Raw genomic sequence first — 23231 nt, 5'->3', positions numbered from 1 at the left:
TCATAGGCTTGCTGAGATGTATAAGAACAAGAACACAAACATAAATAAGGGAGTTGCTGTCTGGGCTTTGTGGGCTGCACCTCTCAAACCTAACCTGCCATCTGTGTGACTAATCCACCTGCTTCCTAATCCCCCTGGCCGACCCTCAAAACTACCTTAAACATAAGGTAGAGGGGTAGAGGAAAGGTGGAAGGGCAGTTGTGAGCCCCTCCTGGGGACTCAGGTTTCTGGGAGGGCTGCTGTGTTTCTGTATTACCTTTTGACTTGTATATTTCTGTCTATAGCTGTATATACTGTAAATATCTGCTTGCATAGTGTGCTAAGCTGTAAATATAAAGCTTCATTCAATTTCCAGAGCCTCTGTGTTTAGTCTGGGTGATTTTCCAATGCAGGGGGTGGGGGGAGGGAGGGGGCAGGGACACCCAAACCATCACAGTAGCACTGGGCATGGTGAGTCTGGCACATTATAAAGAAATCAAAGACTAGATACAGTAGGACAGGAGACACCAAGATGCATATACAAAAGGTAGAGGGATCTCAAAGACTTTAAGAGCCACATGGACAAATATCAGATATATTTAACTGACAAAGCTACTCTCCCTCCTTAGATACAGTAGGACAGAAGACACCAAGATGCATATACAAAAGGTAGATGTGAAAGATTTTAAGAGCCATATGGACAAATATCAGGTATATTTAACTGACAAAGCTAATCTCCCTCCTTAATTTAAATTGGTTAATTATAAATGGGGTCTACAACCAGTGAAGTAATTTGTACAGTGACGCACTGAGGGAACACTATTCTATTGCAGATATTGTCACTTACACCTATCCTGCTGCCATCTTCTGAAATGAAGATCTAGAAAATTCTAATTAAATAGAGAGGATTTTTTGGTGTGTTTATACTATCTTTCTTATTTGCACATTTTTCTCCTGCATGAACACAGAGAAGCAACATTAATACATACAAAAGAGCTTTGGGAATCATATTGTAGGACTGAATATCTGGTGGATGAAGCAGGAAAGAGAATCCTTTGACACAAGCAGCCCGAATTATTTCATGGGGACTTTGCACTGCCAAATGATAAATGGATCTTCTCTGGTCTAGATAAACGTTTCTTGGGAAAAGAGACAGAAGGAACACACAGTGTGACTGAGCCTGGAGTGCTAAAGGAAAAAAAAAAAGAACAGAAAACAAATCAATTGGTTTACATTTTTACTACCATCAATCATCATTAAGAGCAAAAGAAAAGAACTTTAGAAGAACAATCCCAGACAGATATCATATTTTGTACACTACAGTATACTTACAGAAACTCTGTGCAGTTTTTTGACACAAAGCTAGAAGATCAAAACTAAAAGCACATGGCTTAAATGAGGAGTCATCAGGAAGACTGTAAATCCAGGGTAGAGATAGCAACTCACACAAGTTACTAAGAATTTGATCATTTAGCAGGATTTTCACTAGGGGGAAAAAATACAACAAAACAACAAAAAAGTTACATTTTTCTATCTCTGTATTCTTTATAAAACATTAAATACTCTTAATTTGCTACAAAACCTTAGTCTTCTACCAAAGATTAACTATTCCCACAGACTGATATCCTAAGCTTTAGACACATAATAATAAATGATTTAGTGCTATATTAAAATAATCTTAAAAAATCATAGAAAGGTTGACAGCATGCAATATGTAAACAGCAGAATGACTGCAACTTTGGTAGCTCTGGATTTGTACAAAGACAAAGGTAGAGTTTGGAACAGCCAGTAAGCTGAACTCATTATCACACTTCAGTTTTTGGTAGTCTGTCATTCATCCTACTAGCTACTTTTAGAAACCCATGAAAGTACTTAGTACTCTTGGTATAGTTATGAAGTGTCATATTTGCTGAAGTTGGTCAGGAGCTTTGAAATCTTGGAATGAAACAGAGATAATAAGGGATGTTGCCTCTATGCATGTTAAAAAGAAAAGTGCCAGAAGTTCACTGTATCACTGTCCCTGTGATGGTTTGGGAGTCACCCACTTCCCCCCACATAAGAAAATCACCCAGACTAGACTCAGGTAGCTGGAAGTTAAAGAACAAAGCTACATTTACAGCTTAGCACAATATACAAGCACAAATATATACCGTTATATACAAATTAGAAGTAACATAGAAACACAATACCCCTCCCAGAAATCAGAGTTGCCAGGAGGGCTCCCTACTCAAACTCCCTTCCCCCTGCCTCTTTCCCTCCCTTCAGAAATAACCAGATCAACCCACGTATATCTCACATGATAAATATGGAGATCTGAGGTGAGATGTCAAAAAAAAAAGAGATGACAAGGAGGTTAGAAGAAAAAGGGTTAGATCAGCTTAGAGTTAAGGCAGAGGCAGCTACAGAGACCAGACTGCCAGAGAGAAGGCAAAGGCTGAAGAGAGAGCTGTGAAGTGTGTGAGAAGTGTCTTATCTATATTTTGACTAGTTGCATTTCTCAGCAGAAGAATGGGTCATATAGGGTACTGTTAGTTTTTTTCTTTCTTCTCACAGCTAAGGCTTTCATTTCTCTCTGTAAAATATTCCCCTTAGCCTCAAACCAGCACAGTCTCCATGTAGTCTCTTGTAAAGATAAAGATCGTTAAATGCAGATAAAGATTAGTAAATCAAGTTAAAAAAGGAATGCAAAGGAAGCTCTCTAAACAGAAAGCTTTTTCTTTGTACACAAATTGGAGTTCTAACACAAGGGTTAAAAGATTCCTCACCTTGTGCATAAAGCAAAGCATCAAAGATTTTAACTAGTCTGTCAATCACTTGTTCTAGGTTAGTGATCTGTGTAGCAGCCTCTAACAGGTTTCTGCAGACTTTCACTACTCTTGTGATGAAATCAGAGGAAATCCATGTGAACTGGATATTCAGCACTGAATCTGAGGAACTTGGCATATTCTCACACGTGTCGGAGTTACCCAGATAAGTTACTTTATGATCTATACTGTTAAAATAGAAATCATATAATGAATGCAACAGACCATAAACATTTAATACCGTACTGCTTGTAGACAAAGCTACTACGAAAGTGTACTACTTCAAAACATACAGGCTGAAGATGAGCCAGCAGTGTGCCCAGGTGGCCAAGAGAGCCAATGGCATCCTGGCCTGCATCAGGAACAGTGTGGCAAGTAGGACAAGGGAGGTTATTCTGCCCCTGTACTCAGCACTGCTCAGGCCACACCTTGAGTACTGTGTCCAGTTCTGGGCCCCTCAATTCAAGAAAGATGTTGAGGTGCTGGAATGTGTCCAGAGAAGGGCAACAAAGCTGGTGAAGGGCCTGGAACACAAACCCTATGAGGAGAGGCTGAGGGAGCTGGGATTGTTTAGCCTGGAGAAGAGGAGGCTCAGGGGCAACCTCATTGCTGTCTACAACTACCTGAAGGGACATTGTAGCCAGGTGGGGGGTGGCCTCTTCTCCCAGGCAACCAGCAATAGAACAAGGGGACACAGTCTCAAGTTGTGCCAGGGTAGGTATAGGCTGGATGTTAGGAGGAAGTTCTTCCCAGAGAGAGTGATTGGCATTGGAATGGGCTGCCCAGGGAGGTGGTGGAGGCACTGTCCCTGGAGGTCTTCAAGAAAAGCCTGGATGAGGCTCTTAGTGCCATGGTCTAGTTGACTGGATGGGGCTGGGTGCTAGGTTGGACTGGATGATTTTGGAGGTCTCTTCCAACCTGGTTGATTCTATGATTATCCAAACTTGTCCTGATGCATGGACAAGCATTAATCGCCTCACATCACAAGATGTTATGAGAAACGATTGGTGTTGTCGTACCCTTACCTGGTAGATTTTGTTGGGGGAGAACAATGAACTATGCACAGAGCAGCCAGTTGCAGAAATACAGCAATCCCTTCTACAGTTTGAAGAATATTCTCTGTCTGAGATTGTTCCTCAAGGGTAAACACTAAGGATGCAGCTTTCCTGCTGATGGCGTTCCAGAGAGGGCTCTTCAATTTCATGTTTACAGGACTCAGTCTGAAATTTGACCATATTCATTATTTTCCATCATTGTTTTAGAATATGATAGATCATCATATGAAAGCCTGAGATATTTGCCCAGTGAAAGCTTCCAAATGAAGCTTTGTCTTAAACATGCTCTTCAGAAGACCAAGATACTAACTCTGAAGTTAAGTACAATGGAAAACAGTTATCTGAAAGGCTTCAAAGGTGTAGTTCTACAAGCCTTGGGAGGTCACAGTGACCAGGCTGCTTCCTGATGACTATAAAAAGGCAAACACTCATCTTCGAGAAAAGCAAAAACAGGATCCAAGGAATTCTAGATCTGCCAGTCCCTGGGGAGGCTATGGAAAAAAATCTTTAACTCATTTCCAGACACATATGGGACAAGAAAGTACCTGGGAACAGACAGCACCAAAGGCAAATAATGCCAGACTAACTTGATTTTTTCCTACAATGAGACAGGTAACCCTGTGGATAAAAGATTTGCTTATTCAGATGACTCAACTGGCTGGAGAAGATCAAGAAGATCATGAAGATGAAGAGACTTGAAAAAAAGTCCTGCAACTAGCACAAAAAAAAACCTAAGCAAAAGAACAGGCTGAGGGTCATCTGGCTAGCAGATGTGGAAAAGCTGAATATAAGAGAAGTGTGACCTTGGTGCAAAGAAGGTTAACTACATAATGGGCTGTATTATCAAGAGCCCACACCTAGAGTATGGTGGAGTCAGTTTTGAGTGCCCAAATACAATATGATGGAGCAAGTCCATAATAATCCAGCACAGCAGAGGCTGAGAAAACTGACTTTGTTCATCAAAGAACGAGGTCACTTGACCTGTTTTAAGCACATCCAATGTAACAGCACAGCTACATACATGATTCTACATGAATTCTCTCAGCTTTTTCTGTTTTCACAGTATAACAATGAAAACACCTTGCATTGAGCACATTAAATATAGTCTTTTTAATTAAAGTATCAATTAGTTCTTTTCCCAGATCATTCAACGTGGGTTCTATAAAGACACTACCTCCAAAAAAATGTCATTCACTAGCCAAGTTACTATAAAAGTGATCATTAAGAAAGTGTCATACATTGCTGGTGTAGGTGATTTCTTCGGGTGCTTTATTGGCCGGCTTAGTCGTCGTCTTTTCTCTGGAACTTCCTCACTGTTGCTGCTCCAGCCATCAGGATTGGAAGCATCCTGCTGGTTCTGCTGAAGCTCCTGAACAATTTCTTCTGTTTGTGTTTTCAGTGCTGCATAAAGTGGGCTCAGCAGATACTAGGATAGATAAAAAAACAGCAATACCATGATGTATGCTATGCCTTGCTTATCAAAGGCATATTACTATTATTGTTCCTGACTTATAATAGACTATTTCAAAATTTTATGGTAAAGTTCATAAAAACTTTTCTCTTGAAGAATTTTAATTGCAAGATGAAAACTCTGATAAGCAATGAAGCTCCCTGTGTTCCTACCAGACAGAAGCAGGATTTACAGCTGTTTCTCAGTTCCTGTCGTAATATTCTGCTCACAAAGCCACCAAGGCACACACAGTAAGCTTAAGAAACAACAGATAGGATACACATGGGAGTGTAGAGGGAACACTCAGCAGGTTGGACTAAAAGACTTTTAAAAGTACTCTTCCAACCCAAATTATTCCATTTCATTCCATATTATTTAAACTTTTCTGTCTGCTTGTCCCAAACAAACACAAATCCAAGCATCTGGTTAAAAAGAGCAGCTCAGATGGAGGCTAATTTCTTGCAAAGCTGTCCTTAGAGTGCTGTATAGGGTTAACCCTCCAGGGGGAGTAACCTTGAACCTGACCCTAGGTGGTCTTGACCACTCCCCAGGGGCGAGTCTGAACACCACCAAGTGATGGTTAGCCCACTCCCCCTTCCTGTCCCATAAAAGCAGGGGGACTTCCTGTTTCACTCTCTCTCCACACCACTCTCTGCACCTCCCTGCATACCACCATTACCATCAGTTCCTGGTTTTCTCTTTTGTTTCACCACGTGGCCATCACCCACGAGGCAGACCAAGCCATCACAATCAGGTTGTATTTATACCATTTTGTATTTGCTATTTTCCCTTCCCTAACATTTGTAACTTCCCTTCCTCAGATACCTTTTAAGTTATTGTTAAACTTTTTAATTTCCAAATTGAGTGAGATTGATTTATTTGGGTGTGCTTACCTTTCCTCTCTCTCTACTTCTAATTCCTTCCTTTTTGGGAAAGGAGGGGGAAGAGGGAAGGGCACTCTACAAATTGTTATTGATTCTATCAAATTTATCTGAGTCTCTGGAAATTTAAATTAGAACTGAGACAAGTGCACTCTGTGCCTGACCCCATTTGATATTATGATTACAGGCAGACCCATGTGAAAACATAGGTTGCAGCTACATCCAACCGAAAAACTCTGACCTGTACCAATATGAGAAACAGTTGAGAAACAAGGGTTTTATCCATCTAACAATGCAACTAGAAGTCAGTATTGTTGAATCAAAAACACATTTTTCTCCTTTGCACAAATGTAAGCATTTATGCACAATCCACTCACACACTAAACAGGGCTTTAGAAATCAACCTACCTCTTGTTCTTCCTGAGTTCCAAGCAGGTTCACAAAAATTCCACATATGGCACTGATATGGACTTTTCTTACTTGTAAGGCAGATTCATAGCCAGTTGGAACAAACTCCAAGAAATACTGCAGTATATGGCAAAATGCAGCTTTCAGCTTTTCAGACTGAAGACATCTGAACACATCACCTTCAAACAATGCACAGAGCTTCTCTAATAGCATATTCAAGTAGACAGGTTCAATATTTTTGTAAGACTGTTCTTCGAAAGGTAACAATGTCCTCACCAACAGCAAAAGTGGCTCTCCAAAAAGTTCTGATGCTTCAGTATCCATTTCAAGAGCTGACTGCAGAATTCCAAAGAAGACTGTGAAGAAAACAGTGGCCATCTGTTCTGGAGGTCCTCCTAAATGAATTAATTTTACTAAAAACTTCATTGCCAAAGCTTTAACTTCTGGATTGCCATACTCCAACAGGGAGCAGCCTACTCTCCAGAGAATAGCATCCTGTCGTACAAAAAACACATCTGCAGCAATATCTGTCAGAATGGACATTAAAGTAACCTCTAAACATTCTACATTGGGCACACCCATCAATTGTAATGGTGCCAATCTTAAATAACCCACATTGTCACCTACACTGCTCAAAAATCTCTTTACAGTCACTGGCCAGACCAGTCCATCTCCCCAGGAATATTTTTGTGCATCTGTTTCATGCAGGCAGATTAAATCTTGGAAAAGACGAAGTAAGTCTTTTGTTAGTACTTCAAAAATGGAGCAACTCTTCATTTTAAACAGAAAAAGTAAAGAGCAAATAACATCACAAATGTTCTTGTGCAACATGTTGCAGTTTGGAGACGCAGCAATTCGCAGAAGCCTCGTTATGATCCAGTTACTGAATTCTAGGACAATAAGCACAAACAGAAAATTGTTAGGATAAAACCCAAATCCTCCCATTGTGAGCACCTCCTTGACAGCAGGCTGCTTATGGACAAAACAAAGTAACACTTCTTGAGACAAATATGAGCTTACTAAATAGAGAGCCTTCACTGGGACACTTCTTCACCAGATCTTATTGGAATAGAGGAAAGGATGGGAGTGGGAAGGCATGTGCCAAAGTGGGGATAGAGAAACAAAATGAAACCACAACTACAATGTTCACACTGAGTAGTATCAGATATTTTCCTCTGTAAGAAAAACCCTGAGGCAATGAATGCACAGGATCACAGAAGGGCCTCCAAAGATCATCTAGTCCAATCCCCTCTGCAGTATGCAGAGACATCAACTAGATCAGGTTGCTTAGAGCCTTGTTGAGCCTCACTTTGAGTATCTCCAGGGATGGGGCCCCAACCACCTCCCTGGGCAAGCTGTGCCAGTGTTCCCTTATGCTCATGGTAAAGAACTTGTTCCTAACATCCATGAACCTCATCAACATGAGCTGGGTACTATCATTAAGCAACGGTAATTAACAAGGTCAACTCTGTCCCAATAAATTTCCATTACCTCAAGTGCAAATCAATTCATGATTTCCAGTCTATCATAAATCAGAGAATCAACCAGGTTGGAAGAGACCTCCAAGATCATCCGGCCCAACCTATCCCCCAGCCCCATCCAGTCAACTAGACCATGGCACTAAGTGCCTCATCCAGTCTTTTCTTCAACACCTCCAGAGATGGTGCCTCCACCACCTCCTTGGGCAGCCCATTCCAATGCCAATCACTCTCTCTATGAAGAACTTCCTCCTAACATCCAGCCTAGACCTACCCCGGCACAACTTGAGACTGTGTCCTCTTGTTCTGTTGCTGCTTGCCTGGGAGAAGAGGCCAACCCCACCTGGCTACAATGTCCCTTCAGGTAGTTGTAGACAGCAATGAGGTTGCCCCTGAGCCTCCTCTTCTCCAGGCTAAACAGCTCCCTCAGTCTCTCCTCATAGGGTTTATGTTCCAGGCCCCTCACCAGCTTTGTCGCTCTATAGGATGGCCAAGGGATCAGGCCCAGCCAGCATGGGTTTAGGAGGGCAGGTCCTGTCTCACCAACCTGATCTCCTTTTATGATCAGGTTACCTGCCTGGTGAATGTGGGGCAGGCTGTGGACGTAGTCTACCTGGACTTCAGCGAAGCCTTTGACACCATCTGCCACGAGAAGCTCCTAGCCAAGCTGGCAGCTCATGGTTTGGCCAGATTTACTCTGTGCTGGATCAAGAACTGGCTGGATGGCAGAGCCCAGAAAGTGGTGGTGAATGGTGCCACATCCAATTGGCAGACAGTCACTAGTGGTGTTCCCCAAGGATCAGTGCTGGGCCCAGTCCTGTTCAATACCTTTATTGATGATCTGGACGAGGGGATTGAGTCCAGCATCAGTAAGTTTGCAGATGACACCAAGCTAGGAGCAGGTGTTGATCTGTTGGAAGGTAGGAGAGCCCTGCAGAGGGACCTGGACAGGCTGGATGGGTGGGCAGAGGCCAACGGGATGACATTTAACAAGGCCAAGTGCAGGGTTCTGCACTTGGGCCACAATAACCCCAAGCAGCACTACAGGCTGGGGACTGAGTGGCTGGAAAGCAGACAGGAAGAAAGGGACCTGGGGGTGCTGGTAGGTAGTAGGAGCTGAAGATGAGCCAGCAATGTGCCCAGATGGCCAAGAGAGCCAATGGCATCCTGGCCTGCATCAGGAACAGTGTGGCCAGTAGGACGAGGGAGGTTATTCTTCCCCTGTACTCAGCACTGGTCAGGCCACACCTTGAGTACTGTGTCCAGTTCTGGGCCCCTCAATTCAAGAGAGATGTTGAGGTGCTGGAATGTGTCCAGAGAAAGGTGACAAATGTTCACTTACAAATAAGTAAAGCTGAACTTACAAACCAGGCTTTTGCTTATTTTTGTTCCCTGCCAGAAAATTTAAATCCTGAAAACATTGTTTCAACATATATATTTTCAATGAACTCACCAATGCAATTGCATTCAGCTTCCTCCTGATTTCCATCCACATTTACAAACATAAGAGGGGAAGATTTCATGATATGTTGAATAAAATCAAGCAACATTACAGAACTTGGCTGTGAATCCGATTTCTTAATCAGCTCCAAAGCAACTTAAAAAAACCAAAAAACAAAGGAGATATTTCTGAAAAAGCAATGCAAAAAATCAACTTCACAAATTCTGTTCACACCTAAGAAGATAAAACTTTTTTAATATAACACACTATGATTAAGCCTGCTGGGATTAAGGTACAGTGTGTTTTTACAAATGAAAAGGCTTCCAGACCCAACTTGAGGTGACAATGATTCTCTGCATATAGATTAGCTTTAATATTACTTATTAACACTGTATGCATTAACATTTACTTACTATTACACACAATTGTTTTTTAAAGAAAGAATAGCATATAGTCATAGAATCATAGAATCAACCAGGTTGGAAGAGACCTCCAAGTTCATCCAGTCCAACCTAGCACCCAACCCTGGCCAATCACCTAGACCATGGCACTAAGTGCCTTATCCAGGCTTTGCTTGAACACCTCCAAGGACAGCGACTCCACCACCTCCCTGGGCAGCCCATTCCAATGCCAATCACTCTCTCTGCCAACAACTTCCTCCTAACATCCAGCCTAGACCTCCTCTGGCACAACTTGAGGCTCTGTCCCCTTGTTCTGTTGCTGGTTGCCTGGCAGAAGAGACCAACCCCACCTAGTGCAGGCCACACAAGAACACATCCAGATGGGTCTCAAAAGTCTTCACAGAAGACAGCTGCACAACCTTTCTGGACACCCTACTTTAGGGCTCCAGCACCCTTATAGTTTCATGTTCTTAAATATAGGGCTGTAATACTTACCAACATCAACATCTGTAAGAATTCTGTCAATGAACTGGCAGAGTATTTGTCTTGGTTTCTGCACAACTGCATTGTAGTCTTCTGGACTAGCACTAAAAATAGAAGTACTTTATTTTAATACTATCTGGTTTAAAATACAAGATACTTATTTGAAGTTTATCTCAATAACATGATGATAAACACTGAATTGTTATTCTTCAACAAGCTGTCACAAAGAAATACAAATTGATTCCTTGTTTTAGTGACCAGCATATTGCCTGTTCCTCTTAGTCTTTATTGTTGAGAAGCACAAAATATTATGAAGTGATGAAGATATTTTAACTTCGTTATGCAATTATGTTTGTTACACATTAAATCAGTACCTGGCAGACTAAGGGAGTGTTGTTTCTACCCAGCAATAAAAGTTCTGATGCAGAAAAACACAAACGGCAATTAAAAACTCATTTCATTTTGCAATTAACCCACATTATTCACAGTATCACAGTATCATCAGAGTTGGAAGAGACCTCACAGATCATCAAGTCCAACCGTTTACCACAGAGCTCAAGGCCAGACCATGGCACCAAGTGCCACGTCCAGTCCTGCCTTGAACAGCCCCAGGGACGTCGACTCCACCACCTCCCCGGGCAGCCCATTCCAGTGTCCAATGACTCTCTCAGGGAAGAACTTTCTCCTCACCTCCAGCCTAAATCTCCCCTGGCGCAGCCTGAGGCTGTGTCCTCTTGTTCTGGTGCTGGCCACCTGAGAGAAGAGAGCAACCTCCTCCTGGCCACAACCTCCCCTCAGGTAGTTGTAGACAGCAGTAAGGTCACCCCTGAGCCTCCTCTTCTCCAGGCTAACCAATCCCAGCTCCCTCAGCCTCTCCTCGTAGGGCTGTGCTCAAGGCCTCTCCCCAGCCTCGTCGCCCTTCTCTGGACATGCTCAAGCATCTCAATGTCCCTCTTAAACTGAGGGGCCCAGAACTGAACACAGTCCTCAAGGTGTGGTCTAACCAGTGCAGAGCACAGGGGCAGAATGACCTCCCTGCTCCTGCTGACCACACCATTCCTGATGCAGGCCGGGATGCCACTGGCTCTCTTGGCCACCTGGGCACACTGCTGGCCCATGTTCAGGTGGGTATCAATCAGCACCCCCAGATCCCTTTCTGTCTGGCTGCTCTCCAGCCACTCCGACCCCAGCCTGTATCTCTGCATGGGGTTGTTGTGGCCAAAGTGCAGCACCCTGCACTTGGACCTATTGAACCCCATCCCATTGGACTCTGCCCATCTGTCCAGGCAGTCAAGGTCCCGCTGCAGAGCCCTTCTGCCCTCCAACCCAGCCACATCTGCCCCCAGCTTGGTGTCATCTGCAAACTTGCTGATGACTGACTCCATTCAACTGATTAGCTACCAATACCCTGGTCGAGTGGTGGCACTAGCAACTACTCAGGTGATTAACGTCAGTTAGGTCCTGTCAGGTCCACTCTTCAACATTCAGTTGTAGCTGCACGTTAACTAGCTGCCTACCACGAAAGAAAGTTGTATTGTTGATACTACCACTAAAATGTCACAGACAAGCCCTTTCAAAATCGTGTAATTCTCAGTGAAATCACTCTATAAACAGAGACATCCAAGTCACTGGGTGCTATTAAGTGCAACACGCCTGTCCCATTAGGTTCCACCAACACCTGGAGGAAGGGAACAGCTCAGGGGGGTGATGGGAGCGACGTGACCGGAATGAAAGAAGAATGCAGGCCCAATCACAGATCTCCCACAGCAGCGAGGAAGGAACCTACCACACCATGACGCGAGGCCCGGCACGCTTCCAGCAGTGCAACACCCCCTCGCACGCCCCCATCCCTACCTGGCCAGCTCCCGCAGCGCCGGGATCATGGAGGCCATCTCCAGCCCCTGCTCCGCCATGGCTCCCGCTTTGAAACGGGCCGCGCGCCGCCGCCGCGCAGCTGCCTGACGGCGTCCGGCAAGAGCCAAACTTCTGCCGTGGGTGATGGAGCTGCTGCGCGGCCAGCGTTTAACCGCTTCGTCACCAGGCGAGAGAGCGGTCACGGCGGCTCAGTGCTCGGCGCCCTATGCCCTGTCGCACCAAGGCTTTCCTCCACAGTGAAGTGTACAGACAAGCAGCAAGCGAGCAAGAGTCGAGCGCACCTTGCCGAGCCGCGGCCGTTTCCTCGCAAGGGCACTTAGGGGCTATTGGGTATGCCAACCGAAGCCGGGCCATGACAGGCGTCTCGATACATCACGGACCGCAGCTCAAAGGGTTTCATAGCACACGGTGAGGGATCACAGTATCACAGTATCATCAGGGTTGGAAAAGACCTCACAGATCATCAAATCCAACCCTTTACCACAGAGCTCAAGGCCAGACCATGGCACCAAGTGCCACGTCCAATCCTGCCTTGAACAGCTCCAGGGACGGCGACTCCACCACCTCCCCGGGCAGCCCATTCCAGTGTCCAATGACTCTCTCAGGGAAGAACTTTCTCCTCACCTCCAGCCTAAATTTCCCCTGGCGCAGCCTATGGCTGTGTCCTCTCGTTCTGGTGCTGGCCACCTGAGAGAAGAGAGCAACCTCCTCCTGGCCACAACCTCCCCTCAGGGAGTTGTAGACAGCAATAAGGTCACCCCTGAGCCTCCTCTTCTGCAGGCTAAACAATCCCAGCTCCCTCAGCCTCTCCTCGTAGGGCTTCTGCTCGATGAAAGCACCTCAGCTTTAAGAGTGCCTTCAAGTAAGGAGGGGGAAGAGGAAACTTCAGAGCTGGTTCAGACGCTCTCGCTAGAGCACTTCTTGCAGCTTACTATCCCTCGGGTAGGCCGTGGCGGCACTCTCCTCAGGGTGCCCCAGCGCGCCTGCCCTCAGTGAGCCACGACTCGCCTAGCGCGAAGGGGTCCCTGCGGCCCCAAGAGACAGCGCTCCGCGGCCCGCCCCTGCCGCAGCCGCTTTCCGCTTGCCATTGGCTGCCGGCGCTGCCCTTCTGCTCGCCCCGCCCTGTGCGGGGCAGGTGGCGGCGGGCTCCGCGGTACCGCCGGCGGCGGCAGGGATCGGGCGGGTGAGGGGGCGTCGCTCGTCCGAGGCATTGCTTTGCTGCGTGAGGGGTGAAAAGGGCGAGCACAGCTGGCTTGGCGGGCTGCAGGGCGCTTTTTGGTAGGTGGCTCACGGCTCCTCCGTGTAGGTGGTAAGGGAACCTAATTCGTCGCTGGTTATTTGTTGTTTTCTGAGGAGATGATCGTATCTGAAGGCATAAAGGGCGAAAGGCTTTGAGCACAAACTTCAAAGGCGTGAGGGACGCCAAGGGATGTCAGCAGCCGTCCTGGGATGTGCTGCTTAGACCTGAGCTTGTGACCCGCACCTGGGGCTCTGCCTATGTAACTATAGACTGTGCAAGGCTAAAAGGGCGTTATGTATCGACAGGAGTAGCAGGGAGGTTGTACCAGGGTAAATTTAAGACTGAGCTTTGTGCTTCTTCTAATAAGGAGGACTAACCCTTTCTGCAGTTGTTTGTGAACTTTGTCTTAGTACTGTTCCTCAGCTGAAATTAAATCCTCTCGGAGGCTGCTAATTCTGTAGCCTGTTTCCACTGTGCTAAGGCTACGTCTCTTGCATGGAAAGTGGTCCACGACGGGGGTGCGGGTGTGTATTTCAGTTACTGATTCATTTGGAACTGATGCTTTTGGAGAGCCCATCAGTAATTTTTTATTCCCGGGTGGTTAATTTTGTCTTGCAAAACGGATGCCTGCTGTTTGATTAAAGATTTCTGCTGACCTTTCGGAGGTTGCAAACATGGAAGGATGTGAAATACTTCAAGAAACTTTACAAAGTGTAACTGTATTTCATCTTAGCTTGTTTGTCAGCACATATTGCATTGTTTTGGATCAGTTTGTAGCATTAATCTCTTGAGAGTTACTCCAAGGGATAAAGTAGAAACCGTGTAGCTTTATATTTTCTGAGCAGGGCTTTAATCATAAACTCACAGTGCTGAAGTTGAAAGGGACAGTCCAGGAATACCAAATATGTCTGGATTTTGTTATCAGGGCTATTTTGAAAGCAATTTTCTACCCAATTTCCATTAAAACTGTTTATATTGCAAATAATACTCCGAGTGTTAGCTGCCAAGTCTGAGAAGCCATCACACTTAAGTGTAAAGTGCACTACTGGCTAATTCGATGCAGAGTTACAATTCCTGTATTATTCTTGATGAGCTCAAGAAAGCTACCAGTACATCTGTTGGGATGTTAAGAGAGTTATATTAGGCTATCTCTTTCTCTCTCTATATATATATATTTAACATTTCAATCCTAAGAAATACAGTGATTATTGTTTTTTCTTTTTGCCATTGCTGTTGGTAAAGCATAAGTGGGGGACACAAAGTGCTTAACAGGTAACCAAAAACAAAAGGTGTTTTTAGCTGTAAGCCTCCTGAGCTAACAGTGGGACCATATTAATCTAGGTGTTGAAAAAGGCCCTTCATTTATCATAGGTAGAATGCTATAGAAATTTGTGGTGCATATTTGTGGTTTCTTTAAGCATGTACTCAAGTATGTAATTCAGGTTTGGGGTGATTTGGTTTCTTTGTGTGTGTGGGGGGGGGGGGGGGGAGGTGGTTCTTTATGGGTTTGTTTGGTAATAAGTACTTATAGCAATCCACTAAAGAAATCTTCTGCTCCCCATATCCTCACTGGTAGAGTGAAATTAGGAGACATTTTTCCTTCTTGACTGCAAAGCACCATCTACTGGCTTTTGACTGTATCAAATTCCTCCTGTTACTGTGGTCTTGCAGGACTCTGCATAAGATGGCCTCTAACAACTTCATTGTGCTGCAAGGATGCCAGAAGTTTTCTAGATGCTGCCCTTAAAGACACTTCTATGGGCACTCACCACACGTAGCACTCCCCAAGCTCTCCAATGAAACACCAGCTGAAACATCTGACTTTGTTCCTTGCTCTTCTTGAACAGCTCAATAAATTCGTATTTCCTTGTCCAACTATTCTATGCTTTTGTCTCTGAACTCTCAGGAGGAAGAGCAGGTGCATTATCATCCAGCCAAAGAGTGATTAATTACTGATGGAAATAATGTGCCTTGAGACAGTTCTGTATTTTCTCTTCCATTGCAGCATTGATATTGGTGAAATGAGTCTTGTGTGTGCACATGTCAGACTGCACCTCCTCCCCTGCCTTGGGCAGTGTCTTCACTGTATAACTGCATGACTCTTCCACACTGAGACTTCTACCCTCTTTGGCCTTCACTGCTTCTCTGCCACACACCTCTGCAGGTCAGTGTACTTATTTTAAGATACTGAGTGCCTTCAACTGATGGGTCCCAGAGCACAAGTACATGTTGCTTGTAATTTTATCCCCTCTGTTCTTTAAGGCTTTGGGTTTGTTTTTTGATTACTGTTGTTCTCAGTGCTCATCCACTTTGTGGATGTGAGATGTTCCCCCGTTTGGTTAGCATGACTGCAGCTAAATTTCAGCTGTCTCTTACAGCTGGAGCTGCTTGCACTAAAAGCATAGAAAGCACATATATATTCCTTGATGCCTTTGTGAAGTGTGAGATGTGAACATTATAGAGGCTGAGGCTGTGGTCAGAGGTAGTCCACAGAGGTTCTCTGAACAGTGCTGAGTGTTTTCATGTTGTATCAAGGAATGCTTATCATTTGCATGACTGTTGTAATAACAGCTAATAATCTGTACAATTACTTGAAGACTAATTTCCATATGCAGTTATGAACACAGATGCCTGGAATCTAGTTCTGAACATAGAGTCTGAAATACTGATTTAAAAATTAAAAAAAAAAAAAGCAGGGCTAAGGAATGTAACAGTCAAAATGGTTTTTGTGGGAGCATTGCTTTCATTGTTTAATTTGCTTTGGAACATCCCCACCACCACCCCCCCGCAGACCGGTAGCAACAGTGATGCCTAAAAATCATAGAATGGTTTGGGTTGGAAGGGATCTTAAAGATCATCTACTTAACATCCCTCCTGCCATGGGAAGGGACTCCTTCCACTAGACCAGGCTGCTCAAGCCCTTATCCAACCTGGCCTTGAGCACCAAAGTATAAAACTCTGCACTAGTCACACTAGGAGAAAGTTGTGCATAAAGAATCATCTAAACTATGTTTAAAAATTCTGGGAGTTCTAGTTCCATAGATTCTTTTAATGAAATATTTATTCAATGAGATTCTGAGTAACTGTACTAGTTACAATTCTCATAGTGGAAATGTGTTGTTTTCTGAGAGATATTCAGTGTGGGGAGAAAGAGTTTGCCATCTGATTTTGTGTTCCATGCTGTTTTGTGGGGGAATATTCATTAAAGTTCTGCTAATTGTCACCTTTACCCATGGCTTACTATGGAAACCAATGCAATGGAAGAGGGAGAAAGGAGATTTGTGGGTTTTGTCCTTGTACTCTTTTGGAGGAGCATATATTCTGGGGTATTTTCCCAGCACTTTGAGCTTTCACTGGAAAAGGATTGTGTCATCACCTACACTAAAAGGACCAGTACCCTTTACATTTTATCACTTTATGTGCATTCTGTTTAATGTTTAGTTGCTGCTCCTCTTACTGCAGGATCTAATGGACTTAGTCTCCTAGCATTCAGCATGACAAGTGAAATACTTCACATCCATGCTAATTGTTGCCAGACCTCTATAAAAGAGCTGTGAAATGAAACAATAAGGCTGGCTTCTCTATGCTTGTGATAAAACTAGCAATTACATCACTTCAGCATTGTTTCAGCTGGTCACACGCAGGGAATACTAAATGTTAGTCTTGACCTTATTAAATATGTAATTACTGGGTTTGGTACTTCTAAATATAGATTGCTTGAGGAATTTATTATGTTTCTTAATGTGGAGGTTCATCCTTGTTACTGCTGTTACGTGCAAGTGTCCAAGGAGAATTGAAGTAATAGTACATCACAACAGCTCATCAATAATGCAGATATTGCTAAGCTTCAGAAATACAAAGCAGATTGTGTGCTTTTGGTGTGACAAGGATTAGCAACCAACTTCCAGGGTGCTCTCACAGATGTTTCCTTAATAATAGCAAGTGCTAGCAATATCCTCTAATTCATTTAGTGTATTCATCCTTTCATCTTGTTAATAATGATTGGTAGAATAGGCTGATTAAATACATTGACGTGTAGAAAAGCTGGAACATTAGGTGTGTGTTATCAGCAAGGTTATACTTACTTGAATGCTAGTTTAAAGGATTTGTCTCAGTGTGAGCTTCAGGAGCTGGGTGTTTCTTCTCAGACCAGGTGTTTCCTAAGAGATTTGTTGGGTTTTTTCCTCCCAGACTTTATAGTTAGGAATGTTTTTTTCTTGCCGATTTATTAAGTTCCTCTTCCTGGCTGTGCTGTGGTGCACATTTTTAGCATCTTGTCTTGCCCAGCCTGGCCTGAGGGGTTCTGCATGCACAGACTGCTGTTTAATTTGCTCAAAGGCCTGTCACTGCTCAGGGTCCCATTGAAAACTGTTCTGAGTCACTTGGTAGAGAGGGCTTACAATCTGTCTGGGTTATGGAGCAAAGTTGGAGGTGTGTAGATTCAGACTGGATGTGAGGAGGAAGTTCTTTGCCATGAGAGTGGTGAGAGCCTGGAAGGGGTTGCCCAGGGAGGTGGTTGAGACCCCATCCCTGGAGGTGTATAAAACCAGGCTGGACGAGGCTCTGGCCAGCCTGCTCTAGGGTAAGGTGTGTCTGCCCATGGCAGGGGAGTTGGAACTGGCTGATCCTTGTGGTCCCTTCCAACCCTGATTCTATGATTCCACATCTCCCTTTCTCCCATTTTCCACGTGCTCTACCATTTCACTTTGCACTAGTTTATCTCCTGATGACAAAAGGAAACTAGATTCTGTTCTGCAGTATCCTAAAGGTACAAGAAATGTGAAGTAGTATGAAATTCTTCTATTCAGCTGAGCTGAGTATTTTACTTCTGCGACATTTCTAGTCCTTTCAAGTTTGATTTACAGAATCAAGATACGTTTAATAGAAACTAGTGTGGATTTTGGCAGTGGTAGAGCTGGCACTCTTTTCCCTATGTAACATGAGGCATTCAGTGAGAAACCTATTTATAATGGAATATAAAGATATATTTTTGCTTTGTCTGTTGTCACATATCAGCCACTTAATTGTATGGGGCAGAGTATTTTTCACATCTCATATGAGCAAAATGTTACAGCATATAGATTTGTATCTTATTCCATTGATTCAGAAGAGTTATCAAATGCTTATTATCCACAGACAACTACTTCTAGAATCATAGAATCAGCCAGCTTGGAGGAGAGATCTCCAAGCTCATCCAGTCCAACTTAGCACCCAGCCCGAGCCAGTCCAACAGACCATAGCACTTAGTGCCTCATCCAGGCTTTGCTTCAACACCTCCAGGGACAGTGACTCCACCACTTCCCTGGGCAGCCCATTCCAATGCCAATCACTCTCTCTGGCAAGAGCTTCATCCTAACATCCAGCCTAGACCTCCTCTGGCACAACTTGAGACTGTGTCCCCTTGTTCTGTTGCTGGTTGTCTGGCAGAAGAGACCAACCCCACCTGGCTACAACCTCCCTTCATGTAGTTGTAGACAGCAATGAGGTCACCCCTGAGCCTCCTCTTCTGCAGGCTGCACACCCTCAGCTCCCTCAGCCTCTCCTCATAGGGTTTGTGTTCCAAGCCTTTCACCAGCTTTGTTGCCCTTCTCTGGAACACTAGTTCAGGGCCTGTGGGACAAGTCCTTGTAAAAGCTGGTATCTTGTTCATCTTAATCATTGATATTTATATAAATTTGATCTTTCCAAAGAGATGTCATTATTGTGCTGATACTGTGTGTCTCCAGATATGTGTTGTTATACATACATGGAAAATACATAACCTCTGCCAGCCACAGTGTTTGAAAGTGTAGTATTTTGAATAAACTAAAATTTAGCTTCATCAGCATTAACTAAAATGTGTTGCACTTCAAAGTGGAAGTTTCTGCTGTGCATATAGGAATGATAATTATTTTATTTGTTAGTGATTCTAATAAAATAAGATCCAGAAAAAAATACAGTTGTCTCTGCAGTTTGGCAATACTGCATGTGTCAGGGCAATGGAGCTCTGGCATAAAGATGGCATTGAAAGGGATGACAGTTTCTCTTTCAATGGCTTTTTGGTTGGGTTGTTTGTTTTGTGTGTGTGGGTTTTGTTAGTTTGGTTTGGGTTTTGGTTTTTGGTTTGATTTGTTGTTGGTTTGGGGGTTTTTAAATAAACCAAAACTGAAGTGTGTACTCTCCAAAACTACCAAAATCTGTAAGACCATACATTCTGCCTGAAACTCAACTTGCCTTGTTAGCTGCTTCATCATAATTATTAAGAGCTGCAGTACCAGCAAACGAGATTCATGTGTGCCCTAGATGGTTTTTCTGTGTGGCAGCTACAAGCAATACTCTGTTACTCAGATATACTGATGTGCTCCTCCACACTTTAGCAAACACAACTCCCTAGTGCCATGAATTGGAAAATGGTAACTTTCTACATCAAAATGCTGCTGGTTGCCTTTGCTGTGCATTGTGTAAGATCCTCCTTTTTCCTCTAGCTTGACCAATGAAAAGAGAAAAACAAAAATAAACTGTGAATTTTCCATGACAGAAAATCCTGGCTTGCTTGTGGTTAGAGTAGCTGATCAGCCTAATCTTCTAAGAATCTTCTGAACCATGTAGAGTTGAATGAGGAATTAGCAGGTGACCGAAGGTCACACTGCCATCTGATAATGAAAACTGAAAACTACTTTGCCAACACTCATCTATTTGGTCCTATCTAGTAACTGAAATTAGCTAGAATATTAAGCATATGTGGATGTAAATCGAGTTGCTGAGGGCTGGAGACTGAAAGTGGGTTTCTGTTGTTCCTGTTAATGGTCTTCACATGATTAACTTCTGGAGTGACCTTAAAACTAAGTTAATTAGTAAGAGTTAGCATGTGGCTCTCTGCTGGAGTTTTAGTATTTGTAGCAAGCTGAGGACTCCTAATTCAGATTACCAGAGAGCAGGAACATGGAAGGATAAAGGCAGTAGTGTTCTGGAATGTTGCAGTTCCACTGCTTTAAGATCTCCCTCTCTTTCTGCCTCTTAAGCTGCTTGTTCACAGATAGGTTTGTTCATGGGCTTGCTTTTTAAGTTACACGCTGCCTAAATGTTGTTTTCATGCTTGGAGAAGAGAAAAATGGTTAATGGAGTTATAGTTTACTTAAGAAAAAGAAGGTTAAATTCCCTGGCAAAAAACACTGAGTACAGTATGTCCTACCCTCAATCTGGAAGAATTGACTTGGGACAAAAACTGATAGCCTTGCAAAAGGTATTGTGAAAATATCAGTGATATGGTAACAGATTAAACAATTAAAGGTACGTATTTGGTTGTAGTAGATAGAATGCAAAATCCAGCAAACCCTGAAAAACTCTTGATACTGGTGATGTGTGAAGTTGGAATTTGCAGCAGCAGGATTCTGGCTGTGAAGCTGGTGGTAACAATTGCTGCGCCAGAAGCTGGCAGGTAGTGAAAAGCTGTGCTGGTTTGTATTTTAATGTTTCTCATTACTTTTGTTTCCTTACTAGAAATACAGAAGTGGAGTTAACAATCCAGTTCTGGGCCCCTCAATTCAAGAAAGATGTTGAGGTGCTGGAACATGTCCAGAGAAGGGCAACAAAGCTGGTGAGGGGCCTGGAGCACAAATCCTATGAGGAGAGGATGAGGGAGCTGGGGGTGTGCAGCCTGGAGAAGAGGAGGCTCAGGGGTGATCTTATTATTGTCTACAACTACCTGAAGGGGCATTGTAGCCAGGTGGGGGTTGGCCTCTTCTCCCAGGCAACCAGCAATAGAACAAGGGGACACAGTCTCAAGTTGTGCCAGGGTAGGTATAGGCTGGATGTTAGGAAGAAGTTCTTCACAGAGAGAGTGATTGGCATTGGAATGGGCTGCCCAGGGAGGTGGTGGAGACACCGTCCCTGGAGGTCTTCAAGAGGAGACTGGATGAGGCACTTAGTGCCATGGTCTAGGTGATTGGCTAGGGCTGGGTGCTAGGTTGGGCTGGATGATCTTGGAGGTCTCTTCCAACCTGCTTTTTTCTATGATTCTATGATTAGACTCTGACTAGGTTTTTGAAAAGTTGCAGTTATTGCTTCTGGCTAGCTCTCTGGTTTAGTAATTAAGTCGCAGTGCTGTAGCTCAATAAAGAAGTGCTGGAGTAATTAAAGTATAACCTCCACGTCGTGACTCTGACATGTAGAGCACTGAGACACCCAGAAAGCCCTTCCACTGAATCTGGGTCTGTTAACAAGCATCACGAGCTCTAAGCATGACTTCTGCTGTGTGCATAGACAAAATCTGTATTGCTGCAGGCATTTCAGACCTGTCAGGATTTGTTTCCTATTTAAGATATGTATCAGATAATGTGGGAATTCCCTATAAAACTAATGCAATTGTTGTCATTGTAGTTGCATGCTAACAAAAGCTGTATGTGCATACACCTAGACAGAGATTAGGTATCATTTGCTGGTGTGCCTTTTAACTCTCTCTCTAGTTGTAAACTTGATATGTAATGTCAGCCTAGGCATAAAGGAATGACTTGAGGATGGAGTGCCTGAATGAACCTGCTTTAGTGTAGTCTTTCCATTTATATTTTAGTGTGGTTTACTTTAATGACATGTCACAGAGAAACCATGTTTGGGCTTTGTTCTTCAGAGCAGTGACTGATGGTCAAATGGGGTTTGTGACAAGCTCTCTCTTGGTTTCTCATGAAAGTTTCTAGATGTTAATGGTAGGCTCTCCATCTAATGTGTTTGTGTGGTAAATGTGCTATCATGTTTTGACCTTAATCTTGCCGCAGTGTCTGGCTCTGACACCTTGTGCCATGGTGGCTGTGATGTTGGTCCAGCCCATCTTTTTTCCTTCCAGCTTCCAATGCAGTTTGGACAGCATTGGCCTCCCAGAGACAGTTTGTTTGCCTGGTTACTGGGTAGATGAATTCAGAGGTGTTGCACAACACATTCATATGGGTACAGGTGGTGGGTGTGGGGTCAAAAAGTCAGTGAGGCAAAGGTAGCCTTGTAGACTGGGAAGAGCAGAAGAGATACTTGATGGGAGCCTGCAGAAGTTCTCAAGGAAGGAGGGTCTAGCACATTTGTGTCTGAGAAAGCTAACATGGGATACAGGTTGCAGCATAATAGGCTGAGTTTTGGGGCATCTACCCAAAGTGCTGATGAGAGGAGACCAGGAAAGGTCACATGAAATGGAACAATATATGGAATTGATTGAGCTCCTTGAAAGAAAGGCAAATCAGATTTCTGTTTGAGGTTTAGTCAAATGCATCCTGGACCAGTGTAAACAAGTATGGTGTTTATTTACATTGTAAAGAAATTTCTTACACCATGTCACCTTAATCTGTCCTGAGCCCCATTCTAACTGTTAATACCTTGATAACTAATTGAAATGTAGGTCTGCAATCATGCATTACTTGAATACAGACATTGCCACATGTAAAATGGATAAACAAGACTTTTTCTTTCAGAAAAGCACCTTTAAATGTTGAAGTTGTAATCAAATACCCTATTTAGATTCTTGGTTAAAAAGATGAGATGCTTGGCTTGCTTCATTTTTGCTACTATTATTATTTTGAGTTAGAGTGGGCAAGCTCTTTAGTGTTCTTGAGCAAAGGAAAACACATGAATGCTTAACATGGATAAAAGTTTTCATTGTGAGGGCATGTGACCTTAATTGTGAACAGAAGCAGATTTAAGGGTCACTGTTGTATCATCTGAAGCACCAAGGTGAAAATGGGAGAAGTGGCCACATCACCTTAACTCTCTTTTGACA

At 43.7% G+C, this 23231-nt stretch overlaps 2 protein-coding genes across 9 annotated transcripts in view; one reads left to right on the top strand and one right to left on the bottom strand.

Moving 5' to 3' along the window:
* The window catches only part of ATR (ATR serine/threonine kinase), a 54903-nt gene extending 42602 nt beyond the window's left edge, over positions 1–12301 (bottom strand). The window contains exons 1-9 of the mRNA XM_064165114.1: positions 12235–12301; positions 10393–10484; positions 9509–9652; positions 6578–7467; positions 5077–5264; positions 3809–4003; positions 2745–2971; positions 1312–1464; positions 969–1167 (exon numbers count right to left, since the gene is read on the bottom strand). Of these exons, the coding sequence (XP_064021184.1) occupies positions 969–1167; positions 1312–1464; positions 2745–2971; positions 3809–4003; positions 5077–5264; positions 6578–7467; positions 9509–9652; positions 10393–10484; positions 12235–12293 (2147 nt within the window). The 5' untranslated portion in view covers positions 12294–12301. The remainder of the gene's footprint in view (positions 1–968; positions 1168–1311; positions 1465–2744; positions 2972–3808; positions 4004–5076; positions 5265–6577; positions 7468–9508; positions 9653–10392; positions 10485–12234) is intronic.
* Positions 12302–13394: 1093 nt separating this feature from the next.
* Positions 13395–23231, top strand: part of PLS1 (plastin 1) — a 55393-nt gene continuing 45556 nt past the window's right edge. For 3 of the 8 annotated variants that reach the window (XM_064165108.1, XM_064165105.1, XM_064165106.1), the window contains exons 1-2: positions 13402–13533; positions 15501–15659. The gene's annotated coding sequence lies outside the window, so the exon portion shown is untranslated. Of the gene's footprint in view, positions 13534–15500; positions 15660–23231 lie in introns of all 8 variants that reach the window. The other 5 variants (XM_064165112.1, XM_064165111.1, XM_064165110.1 and 2 more) reach the window with 5 other exon arrangements.

The sequence above is a fragment of the Pogoniulus pusillus genome, chromosome 26 (genome assembly GCF_015220805.1).
Source record: "Pogoniulus pusillus isolate bPogPus1 chromosome 26, bPogPus1.pri, whole genome shotgun sequence".
Classification (NCBI taxonomy): domain Eukaryota; kingdom Metazoa; phylum Chordata; class Aves; order Piciformes; family Lybiidae; genus Pogoniulus; species Pogoniulus pusillus.
This window is presented reverse-complemented; position numbering and strand designations above follow the sequence as displayed.